Source organism: Populus euphratica, unplaced genomic scaffold (assembly GCF_000495115.2).
Source record: "Populus euphratica unplaced genomic scaffold, PopEup_1.0 scaffold187.1, whole genome shotgun sequence".
NCBI lineage: Eukaryota > Viridiplantae > Streptophyta > Magnoliopsida > Malpighiales > Salicaceae > Populus > Populus euphratica.
The window spans coordinates 241,815-264,825 of record NW_011500070.1 but is presented as its reverse complement, the minus strand read 5'-3'; the positions used below and the strand labels follow the sequence as shown (position 1 = coordinate 264,825).

Below are 23,011 nucleotides of genomic sequence, written 5' to 3'. Positions count from 1 at the left end.
TCCATTTTGATTTCCACGGCTAATCCTAGCTCAATCACCATTTGAAAAGCATTAAATTGTTGCTCTGCATATAATGGCCAAGTGGCGATTGGAACACCAAATCTTAAACTCTCCAGTATAGAATTCCATCCACAATGTGAAGCAAACCCTCCCACAGCTGAATGAGACAAGATTTCCACTTGTGGAGCCCATCCAATTACCTTCCCAATCTTAGCCGTTCTATCTAAGAAACCTTGGGGTAAAATACTTTGAAAATCTTCATAATCACTGGGAGATTGAATTTCATCGTTCTGTGAAGGTTTCCGGAGGGACCATAAGAACCGATGCCCGCTATGCTCAAGTGCAATTGCGATCTCTTTCACTTGTTTCTCTTTAAAACTTCCCCAGCTTCCAAAGCATAAGAACACAACCGATAATGGAGGGTGATCATTTAGCCATTCCATGATGTCCCTATAATTGGTGCTCTCATCCGACATCGGATCACCACCATCTCCTACATGTTTCACAATGGGACCAACCGGGTACACAGGAGGGGTTTTACCATCTGACAGAGAGTTAATTGCATAGGATTCGAACCCTAAAAATGTATTGATCAAAATACCCCTAGCCTCAGTCAATAACCGAGCATGTTCAAGAAAAGCAGTCAGTGAGTCTTTCTCGAACACCATGGAAGGCACAAGTTTAGCAGGAATTGGGCTCGCCAAACACGGAATTTTCAATTCATCCTCTGAGTTCTTCAACTCGGTAAGGTCAACTCCCTGCTCATCATGAAGAGCAGTAAGATGCAACATGTTGCCAATAAAAGCTGCACCTGAAGCAGAAAAAACATACCAGGGAACTCCAAATTCATTAAGCACATCTTTCATCCTAGCAGCAAACGTATCGAAAATGAATCCGGCAAGGCGAGGGGAGTTCGGATTCATCTCGAATTGAGTTCTTATCTTTGAAACATATTCTTTGACGTGGGTTTTTTGCCCTTCAACCAAAGAACGAAGCCATTTATTGGGTTCAATATCTGATGTTATGGGCTCAACCCTGGGCAAGTTAATGACTCGCATACGATCAGGGAGAGTTGATGCAGTAATTGACTCCATGTAATTGATAGTGTTGGGGTCAACAGTTGGATGCATTACCAACACAGTTGTGTAAAGTCGATCATCACGTTGAGCAAGAAGCTTAGCCATCTCCACTACTGCTACAATATGGCCAATAGCAGGTAAGGGGATTAGCACCGCCTCTGCTTTCTTCATTCTTTGCTAGAAATTTTTGTTTCTTGCTGTGAACAAATGTGATCTACACAAGATGTGTGGAACTGATCACGATCTCGATCAAAATATATAATGAATTAAGGTCTCGACCTAAAGGCTGATGTCATGGCTGTTCTGGCAATGAACCATATACATGCATTAATTTAAGAATTTCTAGGGCTAGTAACCCATAGATGTTTACAAAAAACAGTCCAACGGAGCAGTTAGAAAAAATAAACTTGGAACCTAATCAGTGGACTCTAAAATCGTGGGTATGTTTTAAATTAGTATATCTAGATTAAGTTATTTTCAGTGGGATCTTAATCAAGTTATCTACTTTGATGCATTACTGTAAATTTATTTTTGATATATTGTTTTTTTAATATTGAAATACTAGATAACAATACAAGAAGCAAGTATATTTTAAATAAGTATCCGATAATGTGAAAAGATTGAATTTTAAACTGTCAGCGCATGACCATCATGCGTCGATTCTGTGCTGTTTTGATCCAACAATGGTTGGTGACTCCGACAGATCCAGTAGGTTGTTCTTAGATCTAAAACAAGTTTTTTTTTCCTTAATTTCCTTTGGATAAAGTAATATGATTGAATAATTGGTTAGTGATTGGTCCCGATCAACACTTAACTGAATGATGGTACCTAATGATATGTTCAGAAATGTTTTTTTATTTTCTTTTTCCTATTGTGTTCTTGTTTCTACGCAAGTTACATGTCTTATAGTTATATAACATCTATGAACTCCCATATAAAGGGTTGGTATGTCTCGTGGTTATATAAACATCTATGAACACATATAAAGGGTCTAAATATCTAAATAAACAACTCCCTCAACCTTAAAACACACATAAACCGTATTCACAACTCACACACAGAGCTTCATTTAGCTTCTAAGCCTTGCTTCTCTATTAACTTTATTATTAAGAGACCTCGCAACCTATCAAGGGTTGCAAGTCCACAACCGTTTCAAACACATTCTAGCATAAAACCATAAGCCACCTCGCCTCTAACTTGGAAGTTCAAATGCTTTCGTGGATTTAGAATCTCATATTGGTAAAATTATTTTCCAATACAAAACAAGAGATTATAAAAATATTTTTCTCCTAAAGAAAGGAAAGATTAAATTTATTGGCCGCGACTAACATTCTTAATACATAGATTCTTATAGATAAATCATAATTGCTTACTGTAAGTAATCGCTCAGAGGATAGTTTGGCGCAGTTGTTTCATGGCTGGTTGTCTATTATATCATCAGCCAAACGACCCAATGATGAATACGAACATCCACCAGCCGTCAAGGTTTTCTCACTTATTCTTCTCATCTCTTTTACCTTCTTTCTTATTTCTTTACCTTGCTCCATCACATGCTCTATTGCTTTCATTATACCATCAGCACTCACATTTATTTCGTTATCACCATGAGAATTCTCCCTACAATCCATTTTAATTTCCACAGCTAATCCCAACTCAATTACCATTTGGAAGGCATTGAACTGTTGCTCTGCATATAATGGCCAGGCGACAATTGGAACACCAAACCTTATACTTTCTAGTATAGAATTCCATCCACAATGCGAAGCAAACATTCCTATGGCTGGATGAGCCAATATGTCTACCTGTGGAGCCCATCCGATTACTTTCCCAATCTTAGCTGTCCGGTTTAAAAACTCTTTCGGTAAGATTTCTTGAAAATTTGCATAATCACTCGGTGAATACTCCCACTTTCCTCTCGGTGGAGGTTTACGTAGGGACCATAAGAATCGATGCCCACACTTCTCTAGGGCACAAGCAATCTCTTTCACCTGATTCTCCCTAAAACTTCCACCACTTCCAAAGCACAAAAACAAAACTGATGATGGAGGCTGATCATCAAGCCATTCAATAATGTTTCTGTAACTGTTGCTCCCTTCCGAACCCACATCATGACCGTCTCTTTTATGTTTAACAATCGGTCCCACTGGATATATTGGAGGGGTCCTGCCATCGGAAAGAGAGCTGATAGCATGGGATTCAAACTCCAAAAATGTATTTACCAAGATACCTCTGGCTTCGGCCAATGCTCTTGGTTGCTCAAGAATAGTCGTAATCGATTCTTTCTCAAACAGTACAGAAGGCAAAAGTTTAGCGGGAAATGGGTTCACCAAACTCGGAATCCTCAACTCGACATCCGAGTTCTTGAATTCAGTCAGGTCCGCTCCCTCATCATGAAGTGCCTGAAGATGCAATAAACAACCAAGAAAAGCTGCACCCGAAGCAGAGAAAGCATACCATGGTAACCCAAATTCATTGGCTACTTCTTTCAGTCCTGTAACAAAAGAATCAAAAATAAACCCAGCTAGGCGAGGAGCATCAAGACTCAATTCAGACTGAGTTCTTATCTTTGAAACATATTCTTTGACATGAGGTTTTTGCCCTTCAACCAAAGAACTAAGCCAGTTATTGGGTTTAGTATCTGATGTTATGGACTCAACTCTGGGCAAGTTAATGACTCGCATACGATCAGGGAGAGTTGATGCAGCAAGTGATTCATTGTACTTGGTAGTGCTGGGATCAAGAGTGGGATGCATTACCAAGACAGTTGTGTAAAGTCGATCATCACGTTGAACAAGCAGCTTAGCTATCTCCACTACTGCTACAATATGGCCCATAGCAGGTAAGGGGATTAGCACCACCTCTGCTTTCTTCATTCTTTGCTTGAAATCTTTGTTTCTGGTGTGAACAATGGTGGTCTGCTTAGGATGCGTGGAAGTGATCATGATCTTATTCGTGATATAAATATTTAAGGTCTAGAATTAGAGTGATGTCATGGCTTTGCTGGCGATTAACTACGTACATGCATTTAATTTAAGAATTTCAACGGCTACTAGCCCATAGATGTTTACAAAAACAGTCCAATGAAGCAGTTGGAAACATAGTTATCATATAAGTTATCGGGTGAATTATTTTAGCTAAAACAATATATATATATATATATATATATATTAGAATTGGGTTCACCCGAATAAATCAAGCTTTATATATTCAAGTAAAAGCCCAAGCCTGTTTAAGTGTTATGTTTTTTAAATCAATTTATCTAAGTAGACTAAGTTTTAATAACTATATTTGAAAAAAGTAAACTTGTAATTAATTTCAGTTTTATTGAGCTGGAAAACCGTGGGTGTATTTTTCCAATTAGTACATTGATATTAATTTAAGTTTTAAATTTTCCAAATAAATTAGTTAATTTAGACTAAATTTAATAATTATGGTTGAAAAAATAAACTTATTAATGATGTAAGCTTTATTGGGCTGGAAAACCACGAGTATATATATATTTTTTTATTTTTTTATATGCGGTGTTCGGGTTAGTTTGCGTGCACCACGACTAATTCTCACGGCTTACTAAATACCCTGCAAACCTAGTAGATATGTAAGACATCGTAAGGATGACAGACGTGCACGCCAAGACTCGAACCCAAGTGCAGTGAAAGAAGACAAGTCTCTTACACCGCTAGACCAAGCTCTAGAATGTCCACGGGTATATTTTTTATTTAGTATTTTGATAATAATTTATTTTCAATCAAGTCTTAATCAAGTTATCAACAACAACTTATAAATTTATATTTTTTTATTTTTTATAATTTTTAAATACGAGATAATAACAAAAGAAATTGACAATGAAGAGAAAAAAATCGTTGTTTTTGGAATCTTAGAAAGGAAAAGTCTCGTCAACAGACCACGGGTGTTAGACAAAGAAAATTATGGTATTTTTTATTTTATTTTTAATTTTCTTGACAAATTAAAAACTTTTTTGTTGGATGAAAATCGGTAAATTACAAGTATCTTTAAAAAAAAATGGTCAAAGTCTAGTATTTTCCATTAGTGCGAATCCAATATTCATTTTAAAACCTAATATGAGATTGTTTGAAGATATGAAATAAATGGATTTACAATTAGTATTAATTTTTAATATTCATTAACATCAAAATTAATAATGTTACTCTTAATAATCATTAATATTAAAATTAGAAATATTAGTTTTAATATTTATTAACACTAAGTTAGGAATATTAATTCTAGTATTTATCAACACTAGAATCAAAAGTATTAATCTATATACACTCATTAATACTAAAGTATAAAATTTTAGATGATAATTTATTCTAGAAATGATAGTATTTTTTTATTAACATAATCAGTTATTTTAGAATCTTTGTTGAATATTTAAGATTTTTAATAATGAAAAGCTATATAAAAAAACAAGATATGAGAAATATTTTTTTTTTAAGATTGTAGTGATATCAAATACAAAAATAACCACAAAAAAATATCTGAAATATTTAATTTTAATTCATCTAAGTAAGACTTGTCAAAAGTTTATTATTACTCTTTATATAAAAAAAAATAGAAAATCCAATTAAAACTAAATAGAAAAATAAAAATTATTCCCTTTAAACAAATAAAAATAATAATACTAAAGAAAAATTAAAAAAAAAGTAATTCTAAGATAAAAAACTAAAAAACATATTTGCTTTTTTTCAAAAAGAAAAAACTCCTACATTAAAAATAATAACTTTAAAAATATATAAGGAAACTTCTACATAAAAATATTATAATTAGACATTGGACACTCTTTTGGACTGCTTAATTAATCTGTAAAGAAGAAGTGCATGTTTATATACTCCAATTTTTATTATTAATCTCACGTTGTTATATATTATTGAGTGTGTGCATTGTCTATTGTATGTGTTTTTCCTTTAATTTAAAACACATTAATTTCATGGTTTTTCAATTTTTTCTATTAAAATCATTTTTTTTTTCAAAAAGAGTCCATTTCAATATTTTTACTTTTCAAATACACTTTAAAAAACACTTCAATAACTTTATCAAACAAGACCTTTAAGTGATTGTAGCCAATGGGGGTATTGGCACCCATTTCAATTTGTTTGGAATTAAGTATTTGAGAATTTGTTTTTAGATGCATACAAAACTGATGGGGATAAAAAAATCTTTTCGAAGGAAAATACATTTATTGATTAATTGACCATGACAATCATTCTTAATACATAAATTGCAATATGGAATCATAAGCGAAAAAAAGAGGAAAACTGTTCCTTTTTTATTTCAGAGATTGCTTAGAGGAAAGTTCAAAACAATCGACTCATGACATGTTTTCCGTCATATCTTCAATTAGACGACCTAAGGAAGAAAATGAAGATCCTCCATCCACCAAGGTTTTTTCACTTATTCTACTCATCTCCTTTACCTTCTTTCTGACCTCACTGTGTTCTTCCATAACACTGTTTATAGCTTTCAATATATCATCACTGCTCACAATTATTTCATTATCACCATAAAAATCCTTCCAATATTCCATTTTGATTTCCACGGCTAATCCTAGCTCAATCACCATTTGAAAAGCATTAAATTGTTGCTCTGCATATAATGGCCAAGTGGCAACTGGAACACCAAATCTTACACTTTCTAGTGTAGAATTCCATCCACAATGTGATGCAAATCCTCCGACGGCTGAATGAGCTAAAATTTCCACTTGCGGAGCCCATCCAATTACCTTCCCAATCATAGCTGTTCGATCTAAGAAACCTTCAGGTAAAATACCTTGAAAATCTTGATAATCACTCGGAGATTGCTTTTTACCGTTCTGTGAAGGTTTGCGTAGAGACCATAAGAACCGATGCCCGCTATGCTCAAGTGCAATTGCAATCTCTTTCACTTGTTTCTCCTCTTAAAAACTTCCCCAGCTCCCAAAGCATAAGAATATAACCGATAATGGAGGTTGATCATCAAGCCATTCCATGATGTCCCTATAATTGGTGCTCTCATCCGACATCGGATCACCACCATCTCCTACATGTTTCACAATGGGACCAACCGGGTACACGGGAGGGGTTTTACCATCTGACAGAGAGTTAATTGCATAGGATTCGAACTCTAAAAATGTATTGATCAAAATACCCCTAGCCTCGGTCAATATCCTAGCATGTTCAAGAAAAGTAGTCAGTGAGTCTTTCTCGAACACCATGGAAGGCACAAGTTTAGCAGGAATTGGGCTCGCCAAACACGGAATTTTCAATTCATCCTCTGAGTTCTTCAACTCGGTAAGGTCAACTCCCTGCTCATCATGAAGAGCAGTAAGATGCAACATGCTACCAATAAAAGCTGCACCTGAAGCAGAAAAAACATACCATGGAACTCCAAATTGATTAGGCACATCTTTCATCCCAGTAGCAAACGTATCGAAAATGAACCCAGCAAGTCGAGGAGAATCCGGATTTAACTCGTACTGAGTTCTAATCTTGGATACATATTCTTTGACATGAGATTTTTGGCTTTCTATCAAACACGTTAGCCAGTGACGACCTTTGGTAGCAGATGTTATGGACTCAAGATTTGGCAAGTTAATGACTCGCATACGATCAGGGAGAGTTGAGGCAGCAAGTGTTTCAGTATATCTGGTGGTGCTAGGATCAAGAGTTGGATGCATTACGAAGACAGTTGTGGATAGGCGATCATCACGTTGAACAAGAAGCTTAGCTACCTCTACTAGTGCTACAATATGACCCATAGCAGGTATGGGGATCAACACCACCTCTGCCTTCTTCATTTTTGCTTGAAAAAAAATTTTCTTGCTTGCAGGGAGGGACAATAATGTTCCCTCACAGTGAATGTCTTGAGCTATTCTATCTTGTCCGAATTAAATATAATCCTTAATCCCAGAATTAGTGGTATGATTGTCTGCTGGCTGTGAAATTTCTAGGAAATGGGCTGAGATCTGCAGCTAGCCACCAAAAGAAGTACAACTTGGACTGGAACGTTATAAGACGGTGCCAACCCAGCTTTGTCAACAAAGACTTGTAAAAATTCCAAAGAATGTTGACCAAGAAAGTTCTTCTATAATAATTTAGTCCAGCAAAGGGCCCTTTTTTCAGTAGCTTTTAAAGAAAGAAAAGTCACTGGACTCTCTCGAAAAATATTCCAACTTTTGGTCAAATTAGCCGGCCAGTTTTCACAGAATCTGGCAAGCCATGAGCTTCCACTTCTTTTGGAATGAATATAAAGTTGGGTATTTTTAACCTATTAACACCATATAAACAAAATTATTGGCAAAAATAATAAAGGTAGAGAAGATTTTATTAAAATAGAGTAGTCTATACATGTTATAATTGAAAACATAATTATAATTTATGACAGTCTATTTAATGAATTTTTTAGATATCAAGCTATCTTGTTTTTTAATCCGTATATATCAAACTATCATACTATTTCATTAAAAAAAAGTGTTATTTTACCCAAAAAAATAATTTAAATGTTTATTCTAAAAAATAATACTAAAGTTGCGGCTCCGAAGAAAAGTCCATGTTTGACTGTGAGAATCCAATGTAGCAAAGGTCATCCTGTAAGAAACATGTCCAGAACAAAATCGAGGAGCTTATAATCGAGCAGGTCAGGAAATATTACTCATTTGGATAATAATTCAAGATCTTCATTTAATAAAAAAAAAAGAAGGTATATTTATGAATTATATTTTATAAAATAAAAAATTTATTTCATTTAACAATAAGTCTCAAATACAAAATGAAGAGTATTTAAAACCCCACTTATAAAAAAAACATTTCTTAAATATTTTAAAATATATAATTTTACTCAAGTACATGTTCACCTTCACACTCTGCATATAGTTTTACTTGGACGGAGTTATGAGGTTTGAAACAAATTCTTTGAGGTGGGGCTTTTGGCTTTCAATCGAAGAAGTGATAAATTTGGAGGGATGATCATTAATGTGATGCGTTTGTTTTATCACTGGGTAGGTCAATGAATTGGATACGAGTGAATATGGTAGTGGCAATGAGTAACTCAGTGTATTTGCTGATTTTGAAGTCCAAAGCTATCCCGATGATGATAACAGTGATGAAAATTCTGTCATCGTGGTGAACAAGGAGTTTTACGCTCTCTACCATTTGAACAACGTGGCCGAACAACGTGGCCAATCCCTAGGGAAGGAACAAACACCAGCTCTGTTTTCTGCATTCACTAAAAACTTGGCTACAAGAGACTGGATTCTTTCTTTTATTACTGTTTGTTTTGAAGGAGTTCGTGATGTGTGGAAAAAATGAGTTTGTGGTGTGTAGAGTTGGATGCATATTTATATGTTTGAACATTCAGTTCATCAAATTAGAGAATGATGGATTGACTTTCATGGCAGTGAGTTTCGGTGGTGGCATTCAAGCGTGGACAGAGGAAGGAGATAAGCTCTGGTCCAAAAATGGCAAGGACATGTTGAGATTGTCTTAGCTAGCTTAGCTGATGACCCCAAGGTACTAACCTTTTAACTAGTTTAAAGACTACTCATACTTGATGAAACATGATGCTTTTTGGCAAATATGTTGGCGCTGGAACTTAGAATTAATCATTGAAACGTAAATGCTTAAAAAGAAAAGAAATTAAGAAAATTTGTTTCCATGGAGTAGGCTATGATTTGGAAATCAGATGAGCTATTCAAATATATTAGATATGTCTCAAAAATAAACAAACTTACAAACTGTTTTTGTTGCTTCATTTCAAATTGTTCATCATATCTTCAATTAAACGACCGAGGATTAAGTGCGAAGATCCACCATCCAGCAAAGCCTTCTTGCCCATTTCACTCATGGCTTTCACCTTCTTCCTGACTTCGCTATCCTGCTCCATAACAGACATTATTCCTTTCTCTATAATATCAGCACTCACAATCACTTCGTTTTCAGCTCTAAAGTCCTTCCTATAATCCATTTTAATCTCTGCTGCTAATCCCAATTCAATCATCATCTCGAAGGCATTTAGTTGTTGCTCTGAAAACAATGGCCATGCAGCAATTGGAACACCAAACCATAAGCTCTCTAGTATAGAATTCCAACCACAATGAGATACAAACCCACCGATAGCTGGATGAGCTAAAATGGCCACTTGAGGGGCCCAACCAATAACCTTCCCAATCCCAGCCGTACGATCTAAGAATCCTGTGGGCAGAGCTTCCTCTGGATTTGCATAATCAGCTGGGAATCCCATCTTACCCTTTGGTGGAGGTTGGCGCACGGACCACAAGAACCTATTCCCGCTATGCTCCAATGCACTTGCAATCTCTTTTAATTGTTTCTCACTAAAGCTTCCCATGCTCCCAAAGCACAGGAAAACCACTGATGATGGAGGTTGATCATCAAGCCATTCCATGATGTCCTTATTTTTATTGGTCTCGGCTGAACCCCCATCATGACCATCGCCTTTAAGATTTAAAATAGGACCAATAGGATACAAAGGAGGGGTTTTACCATCGGAGAAGGCGTTGATTACTTGGGATTCAAGCTCCACGTATGTATTAACCATAATACCTTCTGCTTCTTTAAACCTTCTCGCATTGCCGAAGTAAATAGGATGCCAGTCTTTATTAAACACTACAGAAGGCAAAACCTTTGCAGGAACCTGGTTAATGATGCCTGGTAACATGAACTCAGCATCTGAGTCCTTAAACTCGGTGGTGTCCACATTCTTCTCATCATTTAGAGCCTGCATATAAAGCATAAGACTGAGAGCAGCGGCACTTGAAGCACAGAAAACATATGAAGGAACACCGAATTCGTTTGCCACGTCTATCATTGTTGTACAGAACATGCCAACAACAAATCCAGCAAGTTGAGGTGACTCGGAGCTTGATTCAGACTGAACAAGCTTGAAGACAGCATTTTTAACGTGTGGTTTCTGGCTCTCGATGAATGAACTAAGGAAGTTGATGCCAGAACTCGTTTTCTCATCATTAGGGAGGTCAACGAATTGGATATGATCAGATATTGAAACAGAGACTGATTCAATGTACCTGTTTATCTTGGTGTCTAATGGTGGGCGTCTCATGACAAGAACAGTTACGGAGAGTCTGTCATCACGTTTGACCATGAGTTTTGCAATCTCAACTGCCGGTACAAGGTGACCAACACCTGGTGAAGGGACAAAAACTAGCTCTGATTTCTTCATGTATTAGAGATTTCGTTGTGTTTTGCTTCAGTTTTTTTTTTTTTTTTTCAAGCAATGTTGAAGATAACTGATGAGGTACTGTGCTGGCCAGGATGGTACTAGAAGATAATTAGTTTGTGGTCTTTATTTGAGTGGGGACTAAATAAATGTGTGGCTTGCATAGCTCTTGCTGAAAATTCAAGATAGGTGCTTCTCTTGTGAATAGCTTTTTGTTCAGATGGCAACATGGTCTAATATAGCCTAGAGCCTTTTCTTTCTGTTCTCATACTAGACTACTGTAATCAAACTAATTCGAGCTAGCAGGTCATCAAATTCTAGTATGTTTCATGATATGAAGAGAACCATGAATAATACCAGACCAATCCAAGCTGCAACAAAATTCTTCCAGAAAGAATCTGAATATGTTACCATAGACCATGAAGTTAAGAGACTGACCTGAATAATTAGGTAAAGATTGCCTTTTTTAAAGACTGACCTGAATATGTTACAATTACTGCATTCAGCGTCATCACTGGTAATACTGCTAGATTCTTAATTACAAAGGCGTGCGGTTCTTGAGCCAAGTCCGAACACTGCAATTGCGAAACAGCCGTTAAAGACGATAGAAAGGTAGCTCCATCAAGAACCATCTGTTCTGTTTCCACGGCTTGAAGAAAAAGATCAATACCTTCAACCAAAAAATTATTCTATACAAATCCACCAATTATAGTGTTCCAAATTTCCGTATTCTTCTCCAAACAATGGTCAAAAACCTTCCTAGCAAAATCAACACATCCAAGCTCCGCGGACATGAATATCATCGAACTCACTACAAACAATTCATTCACATATTCACTACCCATTTTAACAAGTATCCCATAAAGAACATTGGCATTCTTAAGATCTCTGACACTCAACGCAGGAAAAACATTGGCAAAATTAACCGGACTCGGCTTAATCCCCATTTTCATCATCATCCTGAATAGCCTAACTGCGGCTACATATCTTTCTGCCTACACTTGCCAAGAAATCATAGTATTCCAAGCAACAACATCTCTCTTTCTCATCTTATCGAAAGCTTGACGCACTAAATCATACTTAGAGTAATCAAAATAACTCAAACAAACCACATTACTTAAGCAACTAGAACACATATTCAAAAGGGAATTATACACATTTCTACTCGGATAAGATAAACATCGAATAAGATGACAATGAATGGCTCTACCAGTCTTTAAACGGCGCGTTTCAACGCAAGCTTTGAGCGTAGAAGAGTAAGTATATGAATCAAATTTGGTTCTTTGACTGGAACTTTTTATCTTGAAATAGAACAAAATGGCTTCAAGAGGCAAGTTTTTGCACATGAAGCCAATTACAATGGTGTTACAAATGACACTTGTTGGGCGGGGAATTGTGTCAAACCGTTGGCGTGCAGGATTGGGCTAGCCTTCTTGACAAAGTTTGCTTAAGCGAAAGCGAATTGATGGGGTTTTAAGAGATGGGCTTGGTGATAGTGAGATTGTAAAGAGAGGAGCTTTCGGGGTTTATTGGATGGGGCATGGGAAGGGTCTGAGAGCAGCACTGGACGTGATGATGAAGAAGTGGAGGCCATGGCCATGGATTGTTAGTTTTTCTGGTTGGTAGATGAAGCTCTTTACTCCTGTCGTGGAGTGTTTCTCACAGTTTTAGAAGTTGGTTTTTACTGTAATTTTTATTCAAAAATATATTAAAAGAATATATATTTTAATTTTCAAAACAATCTACAAGTATTTAAAAAATTAATTTAAATTTTTTTTTCAAAACACTAATTCAACCACGGGACTAAATACCCCTTTAATTTTTTAATTTAGTGTAGAGCTTAAATTTTATAGATTTGTTCACTTCAATCCTCTGAGATTGTTAAACTTAAATTCAGACTTTTTAAATCATTATTCACTTCAATCCTCTGAGATTGTTAAAATATATTAAATCATTATTCATGCTGCCCTATGATACAAGTTAGAATAATTTTTTTAACATAAAAAAAAATATTTAAGAGTTGTTAATATATATTTTAGTAAAAAAAAAATATAGAGAGATTATCTTGATGTGACTTAGTTGACTTGATGATCCAAAAATAATTCATGTAGTTTGACATAAAAAAAATTAAGATGATATTTTAAAATATATATATACATATATATGGAAACAATAAAATATTGAATTAATTTGAATCAACTTTAGTTAATCCATTAAATCTATTACTTAAGTTATGAGATTTTGATAATTCTATAGAAAACAAATAAAAACAATTATTAAACTCAATACTTAATCAATTTAATATTGAAGTATAAAATTAAAAATAAACTTCAATTAAAAAATAAGTCGCGTCAACCCGGGTTAATCTATCAAACTTAAATCATAATATTAGGATAACCCTAAAAAAATAAATTAAAAAATATATAAAGTTTAATTCTTATTCAACCTAATATTGAAAGAAGACATTAAAAAAATTAAAAAAAAAATATTTGATTTAACCTGAGTTAACCGACCAACCCCATAACTCAGATTATAAGAACTGAATAACCTTATGAAAGCAAACTAAAATAAGATATGAAGTATAATTTTCAATCAATGCAATATTAAAGAATAAAATAAAAAAATAAAAAAATGATTTGACTCAACCCAAGTCAAGTGACCGGAATAATTCCATAGAAAACAAGTTTGGTGAACTTGAAAAACTTACAATCTAGATAGCGAGACATTGAAAAATATATATATATATAAAATTTAATTTTCAATCAAATAAAGTTAATAAAAGAATTAATTAGAAAAATAACTCGAGTTAATAAGACTAACCTGCAAGACTCATGTTCATAAAATCAAGATAATTTCTTAAAAAATAAATTATGAAGTTTAATATATAATAAACTCAATATTAAAGGTTAAAATTAAAAAAAAATATAAATTTAAAATTTAAAAAAATGCTCAAAAATTTTAAGGATTCAAATGAAAAGAGTTTTGGCATTTTTCTATTCATTGCTTCACTAAAATACCAAAACTTTTTAGTATAAGTTAATAATTTGTTTTTATTTAAATTTAAGGAGTATTTTTGAACCAATTTGCATTTTAACAAAAAATTAAATTCTTTCCCCATGGAATCTTAAGAGAGCACCGCTCATTTCCATCTCTCATATCAATAGAAAAAATTGTAATAAATTTCGTCAAATGCTACTTAGTTTAAACTTAAAAAATCAATAAATAAAAAATAAATTATTAACTAATATACCAATATTTTGATATTACTCAAAGGATAAGTAGCTTTGTACTTGTCAATTTTTTTTATTATATATCACTAAAAAATAGTTTTTTAATGTTTAAAATATATGGTTTAATTTTAAATAAATTTGAGGCAAGGCTATGAGAAAGAGTAATATTGAAAATAACCTTTAGTTTATAGGTGTTTTATAATTAACCAGTCTATTTTATCATCGAATGGGCTTAAATTGTCTGGGTCCATGAGGTTGTAATGCTGAATAGGTGGGCTGGGCTAAATCTTAAAATTTAAACACATATCCGACCAGACATTCTTAGGTTTTAAGTCATTTTCAACAAATGATTCTGCCCTTGATCTCTACCTGCTTCTCATAAATTCGGCAACGCCGGCCGTGTAGCAACAAAGAAAAATGAGACCTTTCTGTTGAACACTTGATCCCTACCATCCTATGATCAATTCGGCTATATATGCCGTGGAGTGACAAAGAAATATGGCACTTTTTGGTTGACACTTGGCTTACAAAGACAATCTCGAGGACGTATTATACAAGAATATATATAAATAACAAGGAATTAGCATCTTTCCTCTATTTCAACAGCAAAATTATCTTCGAAATCAATGCATATTAGAAGTAAGAATAAAAATTTAATCCAATATGATAATTAGAAGATAAAGTATACTCCATTTCGTCATTTTTTAAGTTCGAATCTTGGATGTATAGCTCGCATAAAATAAAATTTCGTCATTTTTTAAGTTCGAATCTTGGATATATAGCTCGTATAAAAAAAAAATGAATACACAAGGTTAATATGAATGATGCATAATATCTTTAACATTGTTCAAAAATAAATTAATCCCAATTACCGTATAAACAAATTCGAAAATATCTTTATTTAAAAAAAGATACACGAGTCTTGAGACAACACGGTATAAGAGCATGTCTCGAGAACAAGAAATAGCAACTTAACCACCATACAGCCATAAGCCATAGCTCCCAAAAAAAATACACGAGTCTTGAGACAACACGGTATAAGAGCATGTCTCGAGAACAAGAAATAGCAACTTAACCACCATACAGCCATAAGCCATAGCTCCAAAATGAAGAAAGCACAGCTAGTTCTAGTCCCTTCTCCTGGAATTGGCCACCTTGTATCCACCATCGAGTTTGCCAAACGCTTGCTTGATCAAGATGAAAGTTTCTTAATCACAATTCTTGTCATCAAAGCTCCGTTTGCTCTTGACGTAGACACCTTCAATCAATCACTCACTACCATCGATACTCGAATATCCTACATCACTCTTCCTCAAGTAACCCCACCTGATGATTATGACCCTTTTAGGTCCCAAGAAAACTATTTTTCTATTTTCCTCGAGAGACATAAGCCTCATGTAAAAGATGCTATCCTTAACCATGTCATGTCCAAAAGGCCATCAGTACCGGTTGTTGGTTTGGTTGTTGACTTGTTTTGTTCTTCAATGATTGATGTTGCTAAGGAACTTAGGATTCCTTCTTATGTTTACATCTCTTCTAGTGCAGGCTTTCTTGGTCTCATGCTTCATCTTCCAAGAAGGAAGGATCAGGTTGGGATTGAGTTCAAGGAAACTGACCCTGACTTGATTGTTCCCTGTTTTTTCAACCCTGTGCCTGCCAGGGTTATGCCATCAGTGTTGTTGAACAAGGATGGTGGGTACATCTGCTTTGAAAACCATGCGAGAAGATTTAAAGATACTAAAGGTTTTATCGTCAATACATTTACTGAGCTTGAAGCCCATGCAGTCAGCTCTTTTTTGGGTGGAGATGCACCCCCAGTATATACAGTGGGGCCACTACTAAATGTCAATGGACAGAGTTTGATGGAATCAAATCTGGATGATCAACATGGCAAGATCATGAAATGGCTTGATGATCAACCAGAAAAATCAGTTGCGTTCTTGTGCTTTGGAAGTTTAGGGCGTTTTAGTGGGGCTCAAGTGAAAGAAATTGCACTTGGGCTGGAACAAAGTGGACATAGATTCTTATGTTCCGTTCGCAAGCCACCACCGGAAGGACAATTTGCAATGCCTAGTGATTACATGAACTTTGAAGAGGTTTTGCCAGACGGGTTCTTGGAAAGAACAAAAAATATTGGCATGGTATGTGGATGGGCTCCCCAAATACAAGTCCTAGCCCACAGAGCTGTGGGAGGATTTGTTTCACACTGTGGATGGAACTCGATTTTGGAAAGCTTATGGTATGATGTACCTGTTGTGACATGGCCAATGTATGCCGAGCAACAACTTAATGCATTTCAAACGGTGAATGATTTGGGACTAGCCATAGAAATGACATTAGATTATAGGATGGGTTCTAATGAACTTGTTGTGGCTGATAAGATAGCCAAGTCTGTAAAATCATTGATGGAGGAAGGGAGCACCGTGAGAGACAGGGTTAAAGCAGTGAGTGAAGCTAGCAGGAAAGCTGTGGTGGCGGGTGGATCTTCATTTGCTGCATTTGGAGACTTGATTGAAATCATGCTATCTTGAAGATTTTTCTACCATTTAAACTTTATGAACCATTTAATATATATTTTTTAGCATTCCCACCATGGATTTTAATTAAGTTCCTCAAACAATATGTATCAATTTCAACAATAATTGCATCGACTATATATATTGTTGTGCTTTGTAGTATTTAATCGTTTTCTTTTTTATTATTGATTGTGGAATTTTATGATCTTGGGATAGCTTCTCTTTCGTGTTTATGTTTCCTCCATTTTTTAAGTGGTTATAAAGTGGATTGATGACATTTTATTTTAAAATATTTAATGATTTATAATGATTTATTTAAGGTTGTGTTTGGTATGAGGTGAAAAATTACGAGAAGAAATATTAAGAGGATAAGATTTAAGATTATATTTCGTTCGGAATTAAAAATTGCAGATTAAATACTAAGAGATTGTGTTAAAAATTAGTGCTATGCATGTGTTAATTAGGTCATCATCGAGTGACCATAAATTGGTCAAGAGTAGGTGCGATCTTAGAGCATAAAAAAGAGTGCAGGACTTGGCTCGAGGACTAGAAATCTAACCCCATGTTTTTTACCACTGAGATAGTTAACAGATATTACATTATCAGCCTTCGTCATAGTTTCAAGTTTCTTTAATAAATAAAATGGAAAAGGATTTCTATTAGTTTTCTATTTTATCAGGATCTTTCTTTTGATTGCTTGGAAAGCTTTTGTTTTCTATGAATTTGATAAAAAAAAAAAAGTTTAGAAATTAGGTTGTCAAAGTGGTCCCTTTTTCATTTTCTAAATTCAAAAAATTTTGAGGTCATCACATAAATAATACATTTGACACAGAAGGAAACTATATACTAAAAAATAGCAAGTTAAAAAGATAAAACTTCAAGTCAATAGAATTGTGAGGTAGAATTTTAATTTTTAATTTTATTTTTTGATATTTTTCTTCAAGTTTATAAAGTTTAAGTTCAATAATATTTTTAGTTTTGAGTTTATTTTAAGTTTTGAAATGATTTTTTACCCTTCTACAAATTATGACTTGATTTAACAAGATTTTTAAAATGTTTTTTATGTATTTTTTTTTATTAAAAATAAGGTTTTAAAGAGGAAAAAAAAACTAATCACCTTATTTTTCTAGCCACTGTGGTGGTTGAAATCTAGGAATTCCAAAAAACACATCATTTATTTTTTTAAGTTGAATTTTTTCTGTACTTTTTTTTACGAGTCAAGCGCTCAGCCTACCTCATTTTTTATATATATATATATATAATTTTGATTTTTTTTAATCTAAACCTCTTCTTTACATGTCTTTTTTTCAACAATTTTTAAGTTTGTATTTTACTTCTTTATAATATTTTTTTGCTTATTTAGTCTTTTTTAAATAATAATTATTTTTTAATTATATTAGATGTATTTAATTTTTTAAGAGGTTAGTATAATTTATCTATAATTTTTTTATACATTAAAATTACTTTTAAAAATATTTTTTTAATTTTTTATAATATTTTTAAAGTGTGTGTCCTTGCAAAATATGTTTTTTTATTCAATAAATTTTATATGTGTGTCAATTTTTATTACATATTGATTCTAATATACAAATTCATTAAACATAAATAGGTAAATAATTCTTATTGCAATATTAAATATTTTTATCTATATTTATTTATCAATTTTTCTAATTTTATTTTGATTTATCATTAATTATTTTTTTAAAAAAAAAACTTTCATTGCATAATGGTTCTTGGTTTATTTAATTATATGCGTGCATAAGCCTTTAATTTACATGTTGGGTTTTTATCATATAAAAAAACACATTAAAAAATTCTACATGTTTAAATTTTTTTTTTATCATGTATTGATGTTTTTAATTTGATCCTTATTTTTTAGATTTCTAATCTTTTTCTCTTGATATTTTTATAAAATTTATATTATTTTTAATTTCACTATTTAATCCAAGTTTATAGGATGTTGCTTTTGTTTTCATTTTAGACCTCATTCTTTTGGATTTTCGTTTCTTTTGTTAATGTTTTTATTTTTTTTCAATTGAATTCTTAAATTGAAAATTTGTTGTTTCCTTTTAATTTATTTTATATTTTAATTTTAATCATAATTGTTTTAATTGCTATTTTTTTAGTGTTATTTTTATTTTTTAATTAAATTCTTCAACGTTTTCATTCCTAGGAATTAAACTTCATGATTTTTTCAAGTACATTGTTTCTGGTATAATGATCTAGATCATGAATTTTAAAATTAATAAAAGTTGACATCTTTTTTTGGCTTATTTGTTGCTCTAGAGCTTTGCCCAAGGCAATATTTTAAAAAAAAATTGTTACTGACTCATTTTTTTATCATATTATTAAGTTAATCAGGATTTAACCTAGTCATTAAATTTCTCTCACTTTTTTAAAAATATAATCTTCTCCTAAATTATTTTTTTCAATGAAAAAAAATTGGCGGGAGACTAAAGGGTATGGAAATTATTGTTTACCAACATCCATTGTATTGTGGATTACAATAGAAATCCACAGTGTTTTGCTTTTTTTTTTATGTTATTGAATTTTTTTTAGAATTGTTTTTTCAAATTTATTTTAATCAATTTCATCTTTTAATATTGTGATGGGTGAGAATCTGACTTTGTAATTTTTTTTATTTTACCTTTCTATAAGGTTGCATGACTTGTGAGTTTGTCAAATAATTCAAGTTGCCTCGGTTTATGAGTTTGATATTGCCTACCTTTTTTTATAATTATACATGACTTCTTTTTTTATCATTTACTTTTTTTTATATAGTAAAAAAAAATATTTAAAAAAAATCATATTATTAAACTTTATGAAGTCTATGAACTTGTTCACAATTAGTTTGATCAGTTAACCCGGTTTACAAGTCTAGCGAGTTTAACTATTTCTTATTTTTTATGTTTTTTAGTTTTATTCTTAGATATTAGAATAATTGTGAATTCAGTTTCATAATTGGTTATCATATAGTTAAATAAAAAAAAAATATAATTAGGTTAGAATCTTGATATTGGGTTGATGTTCAATTTTGTGATCATCTATTTTTGTTATTATATAGTTAAATAAAAAATATTTTTTTTAAAAAATAAATTATAATTTCACTAGAGTCTATAACTTGGTTCACAGGTTTGATGAGCTAACACAGGTTACCCGGTTTACAGGTTTGATAAGTTTACTCACTGATTGAATATGTTTTCTTTTTTATTTATAGTCCTTTAATTATTTTTAATTTTTTTCTTAATTTTATCCTTTCAATATTATATTGGTTGAAAAATAATCTATATGATTTATTTTGTTTGTTTTCTATAAGGTTATTATTGTTTCAAATAAGTGTGTTTTTAAGTTGATTCTTAATTTTATGAGTATATATTTTTATTATATAATTAAATAAAAATTATTTATAAAAAAATTATTAAATTAAATAGAATCTATAATTCGGGTAATGAGAAGATTGAGATCGATCTATTTTTTTATTGTTTTTATATTTTTTTTTAAAAAAATTATTATCTTGAATTTTTTTAAAATAAATTATATTTTTATTAATTATTAAAATTGTTTTAGATTTTAATGGATTTAATTTAGACTAGCTTCCATGTAGTGTAATTAAAAACTCAAATAAAAAAAATAAGTGGGGAAATTTTGAAATCAACCTATTTTGACAGAATAAATTCTTCACGCTTTTAACTTTTTCTTACTTTTAAAAAAATTAATTCGATACACGGCAGAAAGCGTTAAAATGAACGACTATGCTCCGTAATAGATAGTTTTGGAATGCGGGCTGTACGGTGTTCCCACTGACAGCTTGCGATAGGTGATGGAGGGTGATGATGCAGGCAGCAGAAGAGGACACGTGGTGATTGAAATGACATGGAGAGTAGGGTCCATAAGAAGGGTAGGGTCCACCATGTGTATTTTGTAATTTGATGATGTTGGAGTTGCTTTTTTCTGTTTATATGTTGAACTAATTAATATTATATATATATAGTGAGAGAGGGGGAGAGGGGGAGAGAGAGAGAGAGAGAGAGAGAGAGAGTAGATCCGATCCACCAGCAGCCACCGGCCATAGCTTCAAAATGAAGAAGGCGCAGCTAGTTCTTGTCCCTTCACCTGGGATTGGCCATCTTTTCCCCGCTATCGAATTTGCCAAGCGCTTACTTGATCAAGATGACAGTTTCCTAATAACAGTTCTTGTCATCATCAGAGCACCATTTGGTCCTGACACAGATACCTCCAATCAATCAGAGCTCATCACCATCGATACTCGAATACAATACATCACTCTTCCTACAGTAACCCCACCTGATTTAGATCCTTTGAGGTCCCCTGAAAACTATGTTACCAGTTTCATGGAGGCTCATAAGCCCCTTGTAAAAGATGCTGTGGTCAACCATGTCATGTCCAGCAAGTCATCAGTACCGGTTGTTGGTTTGGTTGTTGACCTGTTCTGTGCTTCGATGATTGATGTTGCTAATGAACTTGGGATTTCTTCTTATGTTTACTTCGCTTCTAGTGCTGCTTTTCTGGGTCTCTTGCTCTATCTTCCTACTAGGCAAGAACAGGTTGGGATTGAGTTTAAAGAAACTGATCCTGACTTGATTGTTTCCTGTTTTGCCAATCCTGTGCCTGCTAGGGTTTTGCCATCAGTGCTGTTGAACAAGGATGGTGGGTACACCTGCTTTGAAAACCTTGGGAGGAGATTCAGAGAGGCTAAGGGTATCGTAGTCAATTCCTTTGTAGAGCTGGAATCCCATGCAGTCAGCTCATTCTTGGGTGGAGGTACACCCCCAGTTTACACAGTGGGGCCGCTGCTCAATGTCAATGGGCACAGTCTGATGGGGTCAAATTCGGATCGACATGGTAAGATCATGGAATGGCTTGATGATCAACCAGAAAAATCAGTGGTGTTCTTGTGCTTTGGAAGCATAGGGCGTTTTAGGGAAGCCCAGGTGAAAGAGATTGCACTTGGGCTGGAACAAAGTGGCCACAGATTCTTATGGTCCGTCCGTAAGCCACCACCTGAAGGGCATTTTGCATTACCTAGCGATTACAGTAATTTCGAAGAGGTCTTGCCAGATGGGTTCCTGGAAAGGACAAAAAATATTGGCATGGTCTGTGGATGGGCTCCACAAATGCAAGTCTTAGCTCATAAAGCCATAAAAGGGTTTGTATCACATTGTGGATGGAACTCGATCTTGGAGAGCCTGTGGCATGGAGTCCCCATTGTGACATGGCCACTGCATGCTGAGCAACAAATTAATGCGTTTCAAATGGTGGAGGATTTAGGGATAGCTATAGAGATGACATTAGATTATAGGATGCGTTCTGACAATCTTGTGCTGGCTGATAAGGTAGCAAAGTCTGTGAAATCCGCGATGGAGGAAGATGGTGAAGTGAGAAATAAGGTCAAAGCAATGAGTGAAGCTAGCAGGAAAGCTGTGATGGAGGGAGGGTCTTCCTTTGCGGCTCTTGGAGACTTGATCAAGGATATGCTATCTTGAAGGATTTTCTTCAATGTATCGATTATTAAAGTGTTTCACAGCATCGAAAAGTCAAAACAGTTGATAATTAAGCTCTAATTCTCTCTTTAATTAAAGATGATAATAAATGCGCCATTCTCGTAGTGCTTTTTAGTACTTAATTGTTATTTTTTTAGATTAATGTAGGTATTAAGATTAATTTGTGGGTATTACTGACTAATTTTATAAAATTTAAAATTAATAACAATTTATAATGATGATTATATGTGTAATTAAGAATTCAAAACTAAAATACAGAGGAAACAAACTTTTTGATGCGAAAATTTTACCATTTTACTACTATCTTTTTTATTGCTTGTGGAATATAATTTTGGTGCGTGTGATGGTTTTGCTTAATGTTCATTAGAGTCTTGGGCATCCCTTTAATTATAACTAAACACTTCTTGTACGACGTCATAGGTATCGGTGATTTTTTCAATGAAGCGTGTAACAAGTTGTTTTTAACAATTATTTTTATT

General features: G+C 33.4%; 5 protein-coding genes and 1 pseudogene across 7 annotated transcripts in view; 2 read left to right on the top strand and 4 right to left on the bottom strand.

Moving 5' to 3' along the window:
* LOC105108427 (anthocyanidin 3-O-glucosyltransferase 2-like) overlaps positions 1-1,310 on the bottom strand; it is a 45,251-nt gene extending 43,941 nt beyond the window's left edge. Inside the window, exon 1 of the mRNA XM_011002733.1 lies at positions 56-1,310. Coding sequence (XP_011001035.1) covers positions 56-1,250 — 1,195 coding nt within the window. The 5' untranslated portion in view covers positions 1,251-1,310. The remainder of the gene's footprint in view (positions 1-55) is intronic.
* A 1,063-nt stretch (positions 1,311-2,373) lies between these two features.
* Positions 2,374-4,036, bottom strand: LOC105108428 (anthocyanidin 3-O-glucosyltransferase 6-like). The gene has a single exon (XM_011002734.1). It carries the CDS (start codon positions 4,019-4,021, stop codon positions 2,492-2,494), a length of 1,530 nt encoding a protein of 509 aa, XP_011001036.1. The 5' UTR covers positions 4,022-4,036; the 3' UTR covers positions 2,374-2,491.
* Positions 4,037-6,260: 2,224 nt separating this feature from the next.
* LOC105108420 (anthocyanidin 3-O-glucosyltransferase 2-like) lies at positions 6,261-8,014 on the bottom strand (annotated as a pseudogene).
* Positions 8,015-8,138: 124 nt separating this feature from the next.
* On the bottom strand, positions 8,139-12,883 carry LOC105108419 (anthocyanidin 3-O-glucosyltransferase 2-like). Of its 3 annotated transcripts, none has more exons than XM_011002723.1 (2): positions 9,798-12,396; positions 8,139-8,334 (listed from the first exon to the last, which is right to left on the bottom strand). In XM_011002723.1, exon 1 carries the CDS (start codon positions 11,265-11,267, stop codon positions 9,819-9,821), a length of 1,449 nt encoding a protein of 482 aa, XP_011001025.1. In that variant the 5' UTR covers positions 11,268-12,396; the 3' UTR covers positions 8,139-8,334; positions 9,798-9,818. The 3 variants fall into 3 exon arrangements, with proteins under 3 accessions (XP_011001025.1, XP_011001024.1, XP_011001026.1); XM_011002722.1 differs by having other exon boundaries at positions 8,139-8,336; positions 9,801-12,396; XM_011002724.1 differs by lacking the exon at positions 8,139-8,334 and adding an exon at positions 12,475-12,883 and having other exon boundaries at positions 9,691-11,839.
* Positions 12,884-15,918: 3,035 nt separating this feature from the next.
* Positions 15,919-17,025, top strand: LOC105108449 (anthocyanidin 3-O-glucosyltransferase 2-like). Its single transcript, XM_011002769.1, has one exon. The coding sequence runs from the start codon at positions 15,919-15,921 to the stop codon at positions 17,023-17,025; it is 1,107 nt and encodes a 368-aa protein (XP_011001071.1).
* A 3,967-nt stretch (positions 17,026-20,992) lies between these two features.
* LOC105108418 (anthocyanidin 3-O-glucosyltransferase 2-like) lies at positions 20,993-22,636 on the top strand. The gene has a single exon (XM_011002721.1). The coding sequence runs from the start codon at positions 21,090-21,092 to the stop codon at positions 22,512-22,514; it is 1,425 nt and encodes a 474-aa protein (XP_011001023.1). The 5' UTR covers positions 20,993-21,089; the 3' UTR covers positions 22,515-22,636.
* Positions 22,637-23,011: the final 375 nt, after the last annotated feature.